General features: G+C 43.5%; 1 protein-coding gene across 14 annotated transcripts in view; it reads left to right on the top strand.

Annotated features, from left to right (window-relative positions):
• The window catches only part of ARMC9 (armadillo repeat containing 9), a 203,459-nt gene that overhangs the window by 70,907 nt on the left and 118,467 nt on the right, over positions 1-14,085 (top strand). For all 14 annotated transcript variants that reach the window (XR_010122244.1, XR_010122243.1, XM_063645291.1 and 11 more), the window contains 4 exons: positions 5,914-6,004; positions 7,864-7,987; positions 11,534-11,673; positions 13,270-13,346. Coding sequence is in view for 12 of the 14 variants with exons in the window: in XM_063645291.1 (XP_063501361.1) it covers positions 5,914-6,004; positions 7,864-7,987; positions 11,534-11,673; positions 13,270-13,346 (432 nt within the window). In the remaining 2 variants the exon portion in view is untranslated. The remainder of the gene's footprint in view (positions 1-5,913; positions 6,005-7,863; positions 7,988-11,533; positions 11,674-13,269; positions 13,347-14,085) is intronic.

The raw sequence follows: 14,085 nt of genomic DNA on the forward strand, positions 1-14,085 counted from the left end.
TGAACCCTTGAACCCTTTTACACTGCTGGTGGCAATGTAAATTAGTACAACCACTATGGAAAACGGTACAGAGATTCCTTAAAGAACTCAATGTAGAACTACCATTTAGTCCAACAATCCCACTAGTGGCCATCTACCCAAAGGAAAAGAAGTCATTATATGAAAAAGACGCATGCACACACACGTTTTCAATCTGCAATTACAAAGATTTGGAACCAACCTAAGTGCCCATCAACCAAAGAGTGGATAAAGAAAATGTAGTATATATACAACATGGGATACTACCCAGCCATAAAAACGAATGAAATAGTGTCTTTTGCTGCAACTTGGATGGAGCTGGAGGCCTTATTCTAAGTGAAGTAACTCAGGAATGGAAAACCAAGTATCATACGTTCTCACTTGTAAGTGGGAGCTAAGATATGAGGATGCAAACAAAAATGTTATAATGGACCTTGCACAGGTGACGGTGTTCACTGTATTCAGTGGGTGCACTGAAGTCTCAGAAGTCACTAAATAACTTATCCCTGTAATTAAAAACCACCTGTAACCCAGAAACTTGAAATAAAACTTTAAAAAAAAAAAAAAAAAAAAAAAAAAAGAAGAAATAGGCCAGGTGTGGTGGTTCATGCCTGTAATCCCAGCACTTTGGGAGGCCCGAGTTGGGCAGATCACTTGAGGTCAGGTGTTTTGAGACCAGCCTGGCCAACATGGTGAAACCCTGTCTCTACTAAAAATGCAAAAATTAGCCAGGTGTAGTGGTGTGCACCTGTAATCCCAGCTACTTGGGAAGCTGAGTGCTTGAACCCGGGAGACAGAAGTTGCAGTAAGCTGAGATTGCGCCACTGGACTCTAGCCTGGGCAGCAGACTGAGACTCCATCTCAAAAAAAAAAAAAAAAAAAAAAGAAGAAGAAGAAATGAGTTGAAGTTCTCTTAAGATGTCAGAGAATCTGCAGGGCAGAAAGACTCCTTGTCCAACATGGATGCTGTGTCACTATGGGACCAAGGTAAACTGGCCTGTACAGACAGGAAATTGAACTCGTTGGTTCATTCCTCTCCCATAGTGGTTCTCAAAGTTTAACATGCATCGTTATCTCCTGGAGTTCTCATTAAAACAGATCACTGGGTCCCACCAACAGTTTCCATTCAATAGGTCTACGGTGGGGCCCAAGGATTTGCATTTCCAACAAGGTTTCCAGTGATGCTAATACTGCTGGTCCAGTGTGCTTTGAGAATTACAGCTTGAGACCAAAAACTTGAATGGAGCCAAATTTAATGAAATTGTAGAGAACTGGATTTTTCATTTTTAGCTGAATTATTAGTTTCTAGACTTCATAAATCTCTCTCTTCATATCTCTAAGCATCTCACCCATTTTTAGGTGTACAGTTCAGTGGTATTAAACACATTCATAATGTGCAACCATCACGTGCCATCCATCTCCATAAATAACTTTTTTCATCTAGTAAAACTGAAACTGTGTACCCATTAAGCAATAATTCTCCATTTCCCCCTACTCCAGGCCCCTGGCAAATTCCCATTCTACTATCTGTCTCCATGATTGTGACTACTCCAAATACCTCATATAAGTAGAATTGTGCAGTATTTTTCTTTTTGTGACTGGCTTATTTCACTTAGCTAATGTCCTCAGGTTCATCCACGTAGCATATGTCAGAATTTCTTTCCTTTTTAAGGCTAATATTTCATCATATGGATGGACCATAATTTGCGTATCTATCTGTTCCTCTGTCAGTAGACACTGGGTTGCCTCCACCTTTTGGCTACTGTGAATAGTGCTGCTGTGAAGTGTGCGTGCGCATCCTGACTGTTGTGTTAATCCGCTCCTTGCTTTTCTTTATAGTTTTCCCATCTATGTATATCCTGCATAATACAATGTTTGCTTTTGTGCTGAGTAGCAAGCACCAGCCTTGCTCTGCAAGGAAACAGGACTGTGCCCGTGTTAGATGAAGTTAGCTAGGAGAAGATGGCATAAACCAAAGTTTGAGATGACAGTTGGACATAGCCTCCCTGAGCATTTATTGATCCCCTCTGGGGACACTGGTAATCAAAGGTGGGAGAAAGTCCTGGGAAACATAGAGCATCTGGCAGAATTGAAAGATGGGCCAGGTACCAGTTGTCCAGCAGCAATATTTATTTATTTATTTTTATTTTTTGAGACAGTCTCACTCTGTCACCCAGGCTGGAGTGCAGTGGCACGATCTCGGCTCACTTCAACCTCCATCTCCTGGGTTCAAGCAGTTCTCCCACCTCAGCCTCCTGAGTAGCTGGGACTACAGGTGCACGTCACCATGCCCAGCTAATTTTTGTATTTTTATTAGAGATGGGGTTTCGCCATGTTGGCCAGCCTGGTCTCAAATTCCTGACCTCAGGTAATCCGCCCGCCTCAGCCTCCCAAAGTGCTGGGATTACAGGCGTGAGCCACTGCACCTGGCCCGGCGGCAATATTTATGCCCAAGGGCAATGGTGAGCTGCTCTGTATTTTGGCTTTAAGCTCACTTGATCTACTTCTAGTTCTCAGGGGTTGATCACTTGACAATACTTCTGTGGGGGTAAAAAAACTGTTCACAGCTGATCCACACAGCAGGGCATGAAAGGGGGAGCTAGAACTTCACTAGCACATGTTTAGGGTTATCCAAATGCAGATAAGAGTCTGGGCTCGTCTCATCAGTCATTTTGTACTCTGTTTAAAAATTGGGACCTCGTTCACTACTTTGGAACACGGGCAGCATTTACTAAAATTGAATACCTTATGTCCTAGCAAAACCACTCCTAGGTAAGCCCCAACCAAAACGTGCCCATATGTTCACTAAAAAACATGCAAGAATATTCATAGCTGCACTTCTAGAACCAAAACACTGGCTGCAACCCAAATGTCCATCAGCAGTAGAATGAATACCTGTGATGTATTTGTAAAATGGGATACCTTCAGCAATGAGAAGGAAGACAGCAGAGACCCTGGGTGAATATCACAGACATATTGTTGAATGAAAAAGTCAAACATAAGAGAATATATAATATATGGTTACATTTATTAAAAAAATTTAAAGCCAAGCAACATGAATCTATGATGTTAGAAGCCAGGAGAGAGGTCACCCTTGGTTTGGAATGGGGTTCTGGCAGGGCATCTGGAACTATGGTCATGTTCTGTTTCTTGACCTGGTTACTAGTTAGCCACATGTTCACTTTGTGAACACTCATCAGGCTGTACATGTGATCTGTGCAATGTCCTGTGTAGATGCTATACTTCAGCAAAAATTCAACCTAAATTGGTGTAATGGTAATAGGCATCTTGGGGACAACAGCTTTTGACATGTTGCCCTCTTGAATCAGCCGGGTTTAGTCTGGAAAACATTCTGGTGCATAGCTGCTGTCCAGGAGTCTCTTCACCAAACTTTTGTTGATTCCTTTCACCTCTCTCCTGAATTGGATCTCTGTTTCCAGTGTCCCATATTATCTTATTTCTTGACTTGTTCTCTCGGTTGGTGGAACACGTCCTTTAGTTAATAGTGTCTAAACAAAAAGTACACAGGAAGTAAATTTTTTGAGATCATGTATGGTCAAGAAATGTCTTCATTCTTTGTATAGAATCCTGAATTGTAAATAATTTTCCTTCAGAATTTTGAAGACATTGCTCCATTGTCTTTTAGGTTCCAGTTTTGCTGTACAGAAATCCAAAGCCAGCTGGGCACAGTGCCCATAGTTCTAGCACTTTGGGAGGCCAAGGCAGGAGGATCGCTTGAGCCCAGGAGTTTGTGAGCAGCCTAAGCAACATAGACCCCATTCTCTAAAAAAACAAAAAAAAAAAAAAAAAAAGAATTCTTTTAAATTAACCAGGCATGTTGGCGTGTGCCTGTAGTCCCAGCTAACTCAGAAGGCTGAGGCGAGAGGGTTGCTTGAGCCCAAGAGGTTGAGGCTGTGAGCTGTGATCACACCACTGCACTCCATCCTGGGCAACAAAGTGAGAGCTTGACTCAAAAAATCTAAAAAAAGAAATCCAAAGCCATTCCAATTCTTTATCTTTTGTATGTGACCTGTGTTTCTCTCTCTAGAAACATATTGAATCTTCCCAGTTTCCCACTGACGTCCTTCATGAGGTATATTTTAATCCCTTTTATTGAGCACTTTGTGGGCCCTTTCAATCTGACAACTTTCATTCTGCGAACTTTTTCTTGAGTTATTTTGTTGATGATTTCTTCCCTCTGTTTTCTGTGTTCTCTCTCTGAATGTTGAACCTCCTGAACTGGTTTTCTATTATAGTTTTCTCTCATCTTTTCTACCTTTTGTTCCACTCTTTAGGAGATTTCTTTTCTTCTTTTATTTTATTTATTTATTTATTTTTTTGAGACAGTCTCTCTCTGCTGCCCTGGCATGATCTCAGCTCACTGCAGCCTCTGCCTCCTGGGTTCAAGCAGTCCTCCTGCCTCAGCCTCCTGAGTAGCTGGGATTACAGGTGTGTGCCACCACACCCGCCTAATTTTTGTATTTTTGTAGAGATGGGGTTTCACCATGTTGGCCAGGCTGGTCTCAAACTCCTGACCTCTCTGCCCACCTTGGCCTCCCAAAGTCCTGGGATTATAGGCATGAGCCACCCTGTCCAGCCTCCCTAGCAGATTTCTTCATCGTTATTTTCTGACCCTTCTGTTGAAACCTGTATTTCCTTTTTGATAGCATTCTCTTGTTTCATGGATATAATAGAGTTTCTTATATCTTTGAGGATATTGGTGATGAATTTTTATTTAATTTTTAGTTTTCTTCTCCCTGCACAGTCTCATTTACTTCAAGACCCCCCCCACCCCCCCATTTGTTTTGGCCTCCTGGTAGAAACTTTTCTCAGATGTCTGGTAGTCCTTGATGATCTCCTAATGAGAGATTTGGAGTGAAGGGGACCGCAAAGCCATTGAGTGTGATGGTGGGGCCTGTCGATGGATAGCTCCACCCAGGGGGATCTGAGTGGGCCGTTTGCTGGGAACCTCTGATTTCACAGTCTCTAGTTCTTCCCCTGTGGGCTGGTCATTTCACTGTGAGAATAGTCTTCTAATCTTGGGCCTAGAGGGCAAGGGTCTGGTTGCCAGGGTCCTGGGAGCCAAGTTTAGGGGTGGCGCTCTGTTCCACATTCATTCTGCATTTAGACACTAACCCCCCTCTCCATTTTGTTCTAGAACCCTTGCAATCCTTGCTGTCCTCTGCCTGGTGTCCCGGATCCACAGACTCTTTGTGTCTCCCTCACAAGGGAACACCCTCTCCCCAGCCCTGTGCTGAGAGGTGCGCAGGAGTCACATGAGTGGGATCCAAGTGCTTCTTAAACAACTTTAATTCATTCGTCTTTATTTTTCTTCAGCTCTTAAGCCGTTTGAGGAGTGAGTAATGGAAGTTGGGTAATCCCACAGTGCCCGTTGCTGCCTTGAGATTGGCCTTCTTGGACCTGCTATGCCTCTTGCCGTGCTGCATTCTCGCTTCCAGAATTGTGGCGTTATCATTTCTCGTGCTGTTCTCTCTGTCCTTGGGAATTATCTTTTTTAACAGTCCATTTATTGTAGTTTTACTGTGGCTTAGAGGGAGCCAAATTAGGCATGTGTCTTGGATCTGCCATTCTAACCTGGAAAACAACAGCAACGGTAACAGCAAACAGGACTGCTTCCTTTGCGCCAGTCACTGTTCTGAGGGCTTCGTGTAATTGATTCATTTAATTTGGAAGTCTGACTAACTTATTTTTGCCAAGTCTCATCAAATTTCAGTTGGAAATCAAGGCTTCCAGATAAAATGTTTGGCTTTAGTCTGTTTATTTCATCTCTAATAAATTCAGGCAGAGGAAGAGAACTACCAGACCCGAAGAGGAGACATATGTTTATCTCTCCCTGTTCTTAACCTTGTTTTTCCTCTTGACTTTTTCCCCCAGAGGAGTGTGCTTCAGTTGCTGCACTCCAAGAGCGACGTGGTGCGGCAGTACATGGCCAGGCTCATCAATGCTTTCGCGTCACTGGCAGAAGGTGAGACATCAGCTTTGCTTCAAAGAGAAGAGCTAGGTCGTATTGATGTGTTTTCTCCTTTGAAAATGAGCATTCCTCCCAAGTTTCTTAGAGATGACGCTTCCTCAGTTGGTTACTGTTTAATTCATCTAAGGTCTTTTGTGAAAATTAATTGTTGTCATGTTGCTTTAGTTTATGTCAGAGCACATTTGGACAGTTTTGGGGTTTATTTTGTAAACCTCCGGTTTTATTTTATAAAGCTTTCTGGTTTTGTAACATAGTAACATTTTATATTGCTTTCAAGTATGTCACAGGTAATGAATGTATTTTCTATAATTTTCTACTTAAGGCAAAATAAGTGAAACAATTACGGCAAAATAAGCTTAGTGAAACAAAACAGACTCCAATAAACACTACACCATTTCCTTCAGAAGACTATGACCTCTTAAATCAAAGGATTTGAAAACTCTGAAAATAGCATGCCCCCATAACTGAATTTAAAATGATTTTTCAAAGTGCCATTATCTTCCATAAGTTCTTATTTATTTGAGCTCTTTATAATGTGAGTAAAGGGAGTTTTCAAATTATGAATATATGATACCCCAAAACTTTGTTCATTTGTTCATTCGTTCTTCCATCCATTTGGCAGACATTTATGATAAGCCAGGATATGTTACTGAGGACCATTCATATAATAATACTGTTGAAACTTATGTCTGAAATTAACATCTTCCATATCTATTCAGAAGTCCACAACAGGCTAGTGACCATTCTGGGCTTATTACAGGGTCCCAGGTATGGCTTCCTGCTTCTTCTCCAGGCCTTGTACAGAGAGTGTGTATGGAAGCATTCCTTGGCTGCCTCTGTTGTGAAGACTTAAGGGCTCATAACACACACATTACCCCTCTTTTCTCTTTGTAGATCTGACTGTTGGGTTCAGGATTTCATGGAAAAAAAAGGACAATGCTCCCCACAAGAACACAGCAATGAATTATGTTCAGCTCACAAGAAGAGTAGTTTTTCTAGTCATCAGATATTTCATTGAATAAAACCAATGTTTAGAAGAAATATCTTTTAATAAGTTTTAATAAGTTTTGTGGGGGTTTTGTGTGTGTGTGTGTGTGTTTTTTTTTTTTTTTTTTGAAACAAAGTCTCACTCTGTCACCCAGGCTGGAGTACAGTGGCATGATCTCGGCTCACTGTAGCCTCAACCGCCCAGGCTCAAGCAATACTCCTCCCGCCTCGGCCCCCCAATTAGCGGGATCAACAGGTGTGCATCATCATACCTGGCTAATGTTCCTTAGTTTTTATAGAGATGAGGTTACGCCCTGTTGCCCAGGCTGGTCTCCAGTGCCTCGGCTCAAACAATCCACCTGCCTCAGCCTCCCAAAGTGCTAGGATTACAGGCATGAGCCACCTTGCACAACCAGTAAGTTTTTGTTTGTTTGTTTGTTTGTTTTGAGATGGAATCTCACTCTGTCATTCAGGCTGGAGTGCAGTGGTACGATCTCAGGCTCACTGCAACCTGCCTCCTGGGTTCAAGCGATTCTCCTGCCTCAGCCTCCCGAGTAGCTGGGATTACAGGCATCTGCCACCACACCCAGCTAATTTTTGTATTTTTAGTACAGATGGGATTTCACCATGTTGGCCAGGCTCGTCTCGAACTCCTGACCTCAGGTGATCTGCCTGCCTTGGCCTCCCAAACTGCTAGGATTACAAGCGTGAGCCACCGCGCCCTGCCCAGTAAGTTTTTTAGAACATAAAATTACCCAAACTCTACTGTGTTATATGCAAAGTAAGTTTTCATGGAAAGTGGTTTTGTAGCATACCAGATAAATTATTTCTGTCTTTCACCTGTTTCATCTCTGGTGTATTATCAGGTCGCCTCTACCTTGCTCAGAACACAAAGGTGCTGCGGATGCTGGAGGGAAGGCTGAAGGAGGAGGACAAGGATATCATCACCAGGGAGAATGTTCTTGGGGCCCTGCAGAAGTTCAGCCTCAGGTAACAACTGTGCAGTAGGTCACAGTGTCTCCTGTGAGATCAGATTGAGTTAAAATTCCCATGGCAACCCAGGAGGCAGATGGTATTTTTCCACTACACTTTGGAGAGGTTGGATGACTTACTAAGACAGAGCTAGAAAGCTTATCTCTAACTCACTAAACTATCCTGCTCGAGGCTGCTGGGGATGGAGGAAGCCATTTTCAAAGCATCACTGGATTTTCCTAATGGACATCATCGAGTGCCAGCCATGCAGGATTGTGTCTCAGGGCATGTGCAGGGCTTAGAGACAGACACATGAATCAGACCTGATAGAGCCTCAGCCCTCAAGTTACTTCCAGTCCCCTGTGGGAGCCGCACACATGAATGCACATCCCAGCAGAGTGTCAGAGGCAGTCCTGTGGAAGTCAGGGTTAGGGCCTCCTGATCTTGTCCATGATGCCAGCAGCCCACCCCAAGGGCTCAGCCTAGACCATCATGACTTGGAACCAATGAGGCGGGGCTAATTTCTGTATTTTTAGTAGAGACGGGATTTTACCATGTTGGCCAGTCTGGTCTCGAACTCCTGACCTCAGGTGATCCGCCCACCTCAGCCCCCCAAAGTGCTGGAATTACAGCTGTGAGTCATCGCACCTGGCCCCATAGGTTCCTTTTCAGTTTACAGCTTTGTTGAGATGTATTTACACACCATAATATTCCCCCATATTAAGCATGCAATTGAAGAATTTTTAGTGTATTTACAGAGTTGTGCAGTCATCACCGCAATCCAGGTTTAGGACATTTCCATCACCACAAAAAGAAACCTCATACCCATTTACAATCACTCCTCATTCCTACCCCCAGTCCCTGGTAGCCACAAATCTGCTTTCTGTCAATTGACTTGTACTGGATGTTTCATATAAATGGAATCATGTAGTGTGTGCTCTTTGGTAACTGGCTTCTCTCACTTAGCATCGCGTTTGCAAGGTTCGTCCATGTAGCAGCATGTGTCAGGGCCTCATTCCTTTTGTGGCTGAATACGTACTCCATTATGGCTACATCATATTGTTTGTTTGTTTTTGAGGTGGAGTCTCACTGTCACCCAGACTGGAGTGCAGTGGCACAATCTTGGCTCACTGCAACCTCCACCTCCTGGGTTCAACCAGTTCTCCTGCCTCAAACTCCGGGGTAGCTGGGATTACAGTCACACACCACCACACCCGGCTAATTTTTGTATTTTTAGTAGAGATGGGGTTTCACCATGTTGGTCAGCCTGGTCTCGAACTCCTAACCTCATGATCCACCTGCCTCGGCCTCCCAAAGTGCTGGGATTACAGGTATGAGCCACTGCGCCTAGCCTACACCACATTTTGTTTGTCCTTCAGTTGATCGGCATTTGAGTTGTTTGCATTTTTGGCCAATATGCATAATGCTGCCGTGAACGTTTCAGCACAAGTCTTCGTGTGGACATATGTTTCCTTTTCTCGTGGATCGGCATCTAGGAGAGGAATTTTTGGGACATATGGTAATTTTTTTAGGGTTCTTATTCTCTCATGATCACCTCAAGTTCTGTTTGACTTTCTTGAGAACTCTAGTCCCTGGAGTCTTCAACTTTTTTCTGTCAGTCCTCTTCTGAACACACTTTCTTCCCATCAAATGTGGTTTACATTTGACTGACTCACAAATAACCAGAAGCCTGCAAAATGAAATGGTCTAAGCATGTGTGCGTTTAGTGGGGGAAGGGATAGGTATTTGTATCTACCATTTGCCAACTCTCTGCCAATGAAAATTGTTTGTTCTAACTATATGAATCGAAAAGAACTGTAAGTGCTGCAGAGTCATTACTTCCTCAGAGCATACAAACACTTCATTTCTGTTTGTTTATAGAGAGAACTTTGCTCAATGTTGATCACTTTGGGGAAGTTTTTAGAAATTCAATAACTATAAGTAACAGATATAAGATATGGTGAAAAAAATACTTCCTCCTGGTAATGCAAATGTTTACTGCCTGTTTGTCTTTTCCTCCAAATGATAGTTTAAGCTTTTTTGTTCTGTAAATGTGCTTAACCTTTTTGCAGTTTTCCAGAGTCTCTGCAATAAATGAAGAAGGTAGCTAGTTACCAAGAGAGCGCAGTCTTCACTGTATTCTGATAAGCCACCCCGATTGGGTCAGTGTAGTGTTTAAGAACAGGATGAATGGATAACTGGCTCTGCTGTTCTGTCCTGAGTGGTGGTTTCACCATAACCTGCTCATCTGGAGATGTGCAGAGCTGGCTTCTCAGTGGCATGTCAGTTTTCTACTAATCCAGATGGCATCTCATAATGATACCACACTTAGTCTCAGCAATTCTTAAGGCTAACCTGATGACATTCACCATCACACATTTTGATGGGGTATTGGATTTTGTAAGATTCTACACCTGGACTTTGGGTGGAAAATCATTCCTTATAATTTGCATTAACCGGGTCATTAAACTACCCTTACTCTATAGAAATGTGAATCAAAATGATGTTAAGCTAGGCTTTTGCTCCTCCTTTTTTTCTTTACTTTTATACAGCTCAGAGTGCCTAGAGCTGGATTATAGAGAGTTTAGGTAAAAATGTATTTGTCAGCCAGGCACGGTGGCTCACGCCTGTAATCCCAGCACTTTGGAAGGTTGAGGCGGGCAGATCAGCTGAGGTTGGGAGTTCGAGACCAGCCTGGCAAACATGAAGAAACCCTGGCTCTACTAAAAATACAAAATTAGCCGGGTGTGATGGCGCATGCCTATAATCCCACCTACTTGGGAGGCTGAGGCAGGAGAATCACTTGAACCCAGGAGGCGGAGGTTGCGATGAGCTGAGATCGTGCCATCGTACTCCAGCCTGGGCAATAAGAGCAAAACTCCATCTCAGGAAAAAAAAAAAAAACCTATTTGTCAAAGAAATATTTCTATGGTCCTGTTTCCTGGGTTAAGTAAACCAAAAGCTACTAATAAATATTTATTAGATATTTGAAGCAATGCTCTGCTAATTTTAAATATTGAAAAGGAAACTTTCCAAGTAGGAGGCCTCCTTACCACCTTTTCTTTATTTAAATCCGTAATAAATATCCCTGAAATGTGAAGAATTTTTGTTATTTCAATTGTATGGGTTTAACAAAAATATTCCTCAGAGTCTATGTCTTCTGTAAGTTTGTCTTTTCTGATATGCATTCACATTACTGTTTCTTTTTCTTTTTTTTGAGACAGAGTCTTGCTCTATCGCCCAGGCTGGAGTGCAGTGGTACGATCTCAGCTCACTGCAACCTCTGCCTCCCGGGTTCAAGCAATTCTCATGCCTCAGCCTCCCAAGTAGCTGGGATTACAGGCACCGCCACCACACCTGGCTAATTTTTGTATTTTTAGTAGAGACGGGGTTTCACCATGTTGGCCAGGCTTGTCTCCAACTCCTGACCTCAGGTGATCCATCCGCTTTGGCCTCCCAAAGTGCTGGGATTACAGGCATGAGCCACTGTGCCCAGCCTACTGTTTCCTCTTATATGAAAAGTTTCTTGGCAGTTTGTATTTACCGTAGGCTGTTTCTTCCCAGGCGCCCGCTGCAGACAGTGATGATTCAAGACGGCCTCATCTTCTGGCTGGTTGATGTTCTGAAGGACCCTGACTGCCTGTCTGACTACACGCTGGAGTACTCGGTGGCTTTGCTCATGAACCTCTGCCTCCGCAGCACAGGTCTCAGCCCCAACCCTCATTCTAGATTCTAGTGCAAGAAGGGGAAGAGATCTTGACCCTTGAAGCTGGGTTTCTAGTGAGCCTGATATGGTTTGCTTTTAGTCTCATAGAAAACTAAAAACAGAAAAAAGAGTAGAAAGCATTTCCAACTAGGTATCAAGCTGTTGAGTCCCTGAAGGCAAAATCCATTCTTGCCCTGGAAAAAATGTCTTGTATATATGTAGTGCCTGCATTAAGAGGAGACTAAGTTCATTTACCTTTTTCTTTATTGCATTATTCAAAGGTAGGAAATTAAGAATATGATCCCCTTTTCTGAAGACAAAGAAGTGTGTTCCCAAGATCCTATAGGATTAAGCTGGCCGCAGTAGCAGTGACACCAAACCACACTTCCTGCCCTGAATCACACTCTTTTCCCTGCCCCAGCCCTGGAGGTGGAGGTTCTCCTGTGGGCACAAGTCATTTATATACTTGATCAGTCATTTATATACTTGATCACTGAAGGTAGTGATTTTAGCTTTTCCAGGTACAGGTACTGTCTCATTTAAATTGTTACCTGGGATGAAAGAAGCTTCTTTAGAAGAGGTGCCAACTCCAGGCTGTGGCTTTCCCCAGCCTGAGCATCCAATGTTAGGAGAGAAAGACTCCCTGGATAAATAGCTGGCTCAGGAGTACTTGTTGGAGCATCTTCACCTTTATATACTTTGTAGACTGAACCATGTAACTGTGTGTTGTTGACTGAGTAAATGACTGTTATTTCAGTCATTTAAAAAAACAGCATGTGCAAAAAGTCCTAGCCTTTTTTTTTTTTTTTTTTTGAGATGAAGTCACGCTCCATTGCCCAGCCTAGAGGCAGTGGCGTGATCTTGGCTCACTGCAACTTCTGCCTCCCAGGTTCAAGCGATTCTCCTGCCTCAGCCACCCAAGTAGCTGGGATTACAGGTGCCCACCACCACACCTGGCGAATTTTTGTATTTTTAGTAGAGAGGGAGTTTTACCATGTTGGGAAGGCTGATATTGAACTCCTGACTTCAAGTGATCCACCCGCCTCGCCCTCCCAAAGTGCTGGGATTACAGGCATGAACCACCGCACCCAGCCAAAAGTCCTAACTTCTAATACGTTTATCAGATTAGAATTAGCTTTTCTTCATCATCATCACCATATTTGCAGTGATTTTTCTGATAATGTTTATAACTACTAAAATGCCTATATGGTCTTCGTGATGGTGGTGTCCGTGCGTGGGAGGGAGAACATTGCTCTATAATGTGTTGTGCTTTCACTGTAATGACTCGCTCTGTGCTCTGACCGGAGTAATAGCCACCACTTGGGATGGTTTACTGAGCACCGAGGTTCTATGCTACACCGAGTCCTTTACATACATTAGTTTACTTAATTTTGCATCACCTTTTGAGGTAGGTATGAATAGTAATCCCTGTTGTAAAGAAGAGAAAACTGAGGCCCAGATTGGTTACATGATTCACCCGAGGTCGTACAGCTCATGAGCAGAGGAGCCAAGATTTGTCTCCAAGTCTGCCTGACCTACAGTTGTGCTTCTGGGTTTAGACATGTCATGTTTAGCTTTGATTTGTTTCCCATAGGGAAGAACATGTGTGCCAAGGTGGCAGGCCTCGTGCTCAAAGTCCTTTCGGATCTTCTTGGCCATGAAAACCATGAGGTACTCATTCAGCACTGCTGACCCTGGGCTCGGGGAGGCTGCACTGGGGACCCAATGCTTGTGACCCCACAGGCACACAGCTGGCCCAGGATGGTTGCTGTATTTGAAAACTGTACATGTTCTCCATCCTCCCGGGATTTTCATAAGCAACCGGAAATCTTTTACAATTTTTAGAATTTTGGAAGTCAGAAGCAGGATGTTGTTCTTTCCGTCCCTGTCTGCTTGGCCCACTGGCCTGTGCCAGGCCCCTCCAGCATTGCTTTTTCTCATCATCTAGCCCCCAACATTCTTCCCCCACATGCCACTCCCTTGGTATGTTCAATGTCTCTCTGTGGATGTAGATGGAGCCTTAAAAGAGATATGATACTGTGTATGTGTGTATTGAATTTACAGAAATAGATTACCCTCTAGGTCTCATTCTGTTTATGGCTTTTCCCTTGTGTTTTTAGGACCTTTCTATGTTGCTTTACATACGTTTAGTTCATTAAGTGTCACTACTGCAAAATAGCCCCTTGTTTGTGCCCCTGCCATTTTACTTATCCAGCCTGTACACTTTGAGTGCCATCCACTCTTTGTTGCCACAGCAGTCCTCAGTGGGCATGGCCGCACCTGCCCCACGGGAGCCTGTGCCAGAGCTTCCAGGGATGTGTAGACACTCATCACTACTGGCTGCCAGCATACATCAGTTTCAGGTCACTGAGTCCTGCCAAATTGTCCTCCAGAATGGCTATACTAGCGT

The sequence above is a fragment of the Symphalangus syndactylus genome, chromosome 8 (genome assembly GCF_028878055.3).
Source record: "Symphalangus syndactylus isolate Jambi chromosome 8, NHGRI_mSymSyn1-v2.1_pri, whole genome shotgun sequence".
In the NCBI taxonomy this organism is placed as follows: domain Eukaryota; kingdom Metazoa; phylum Chordata; class Mammalia; order Primates; family Hylobatidae; genus Symphalangus; species Symphalangus syndactylus.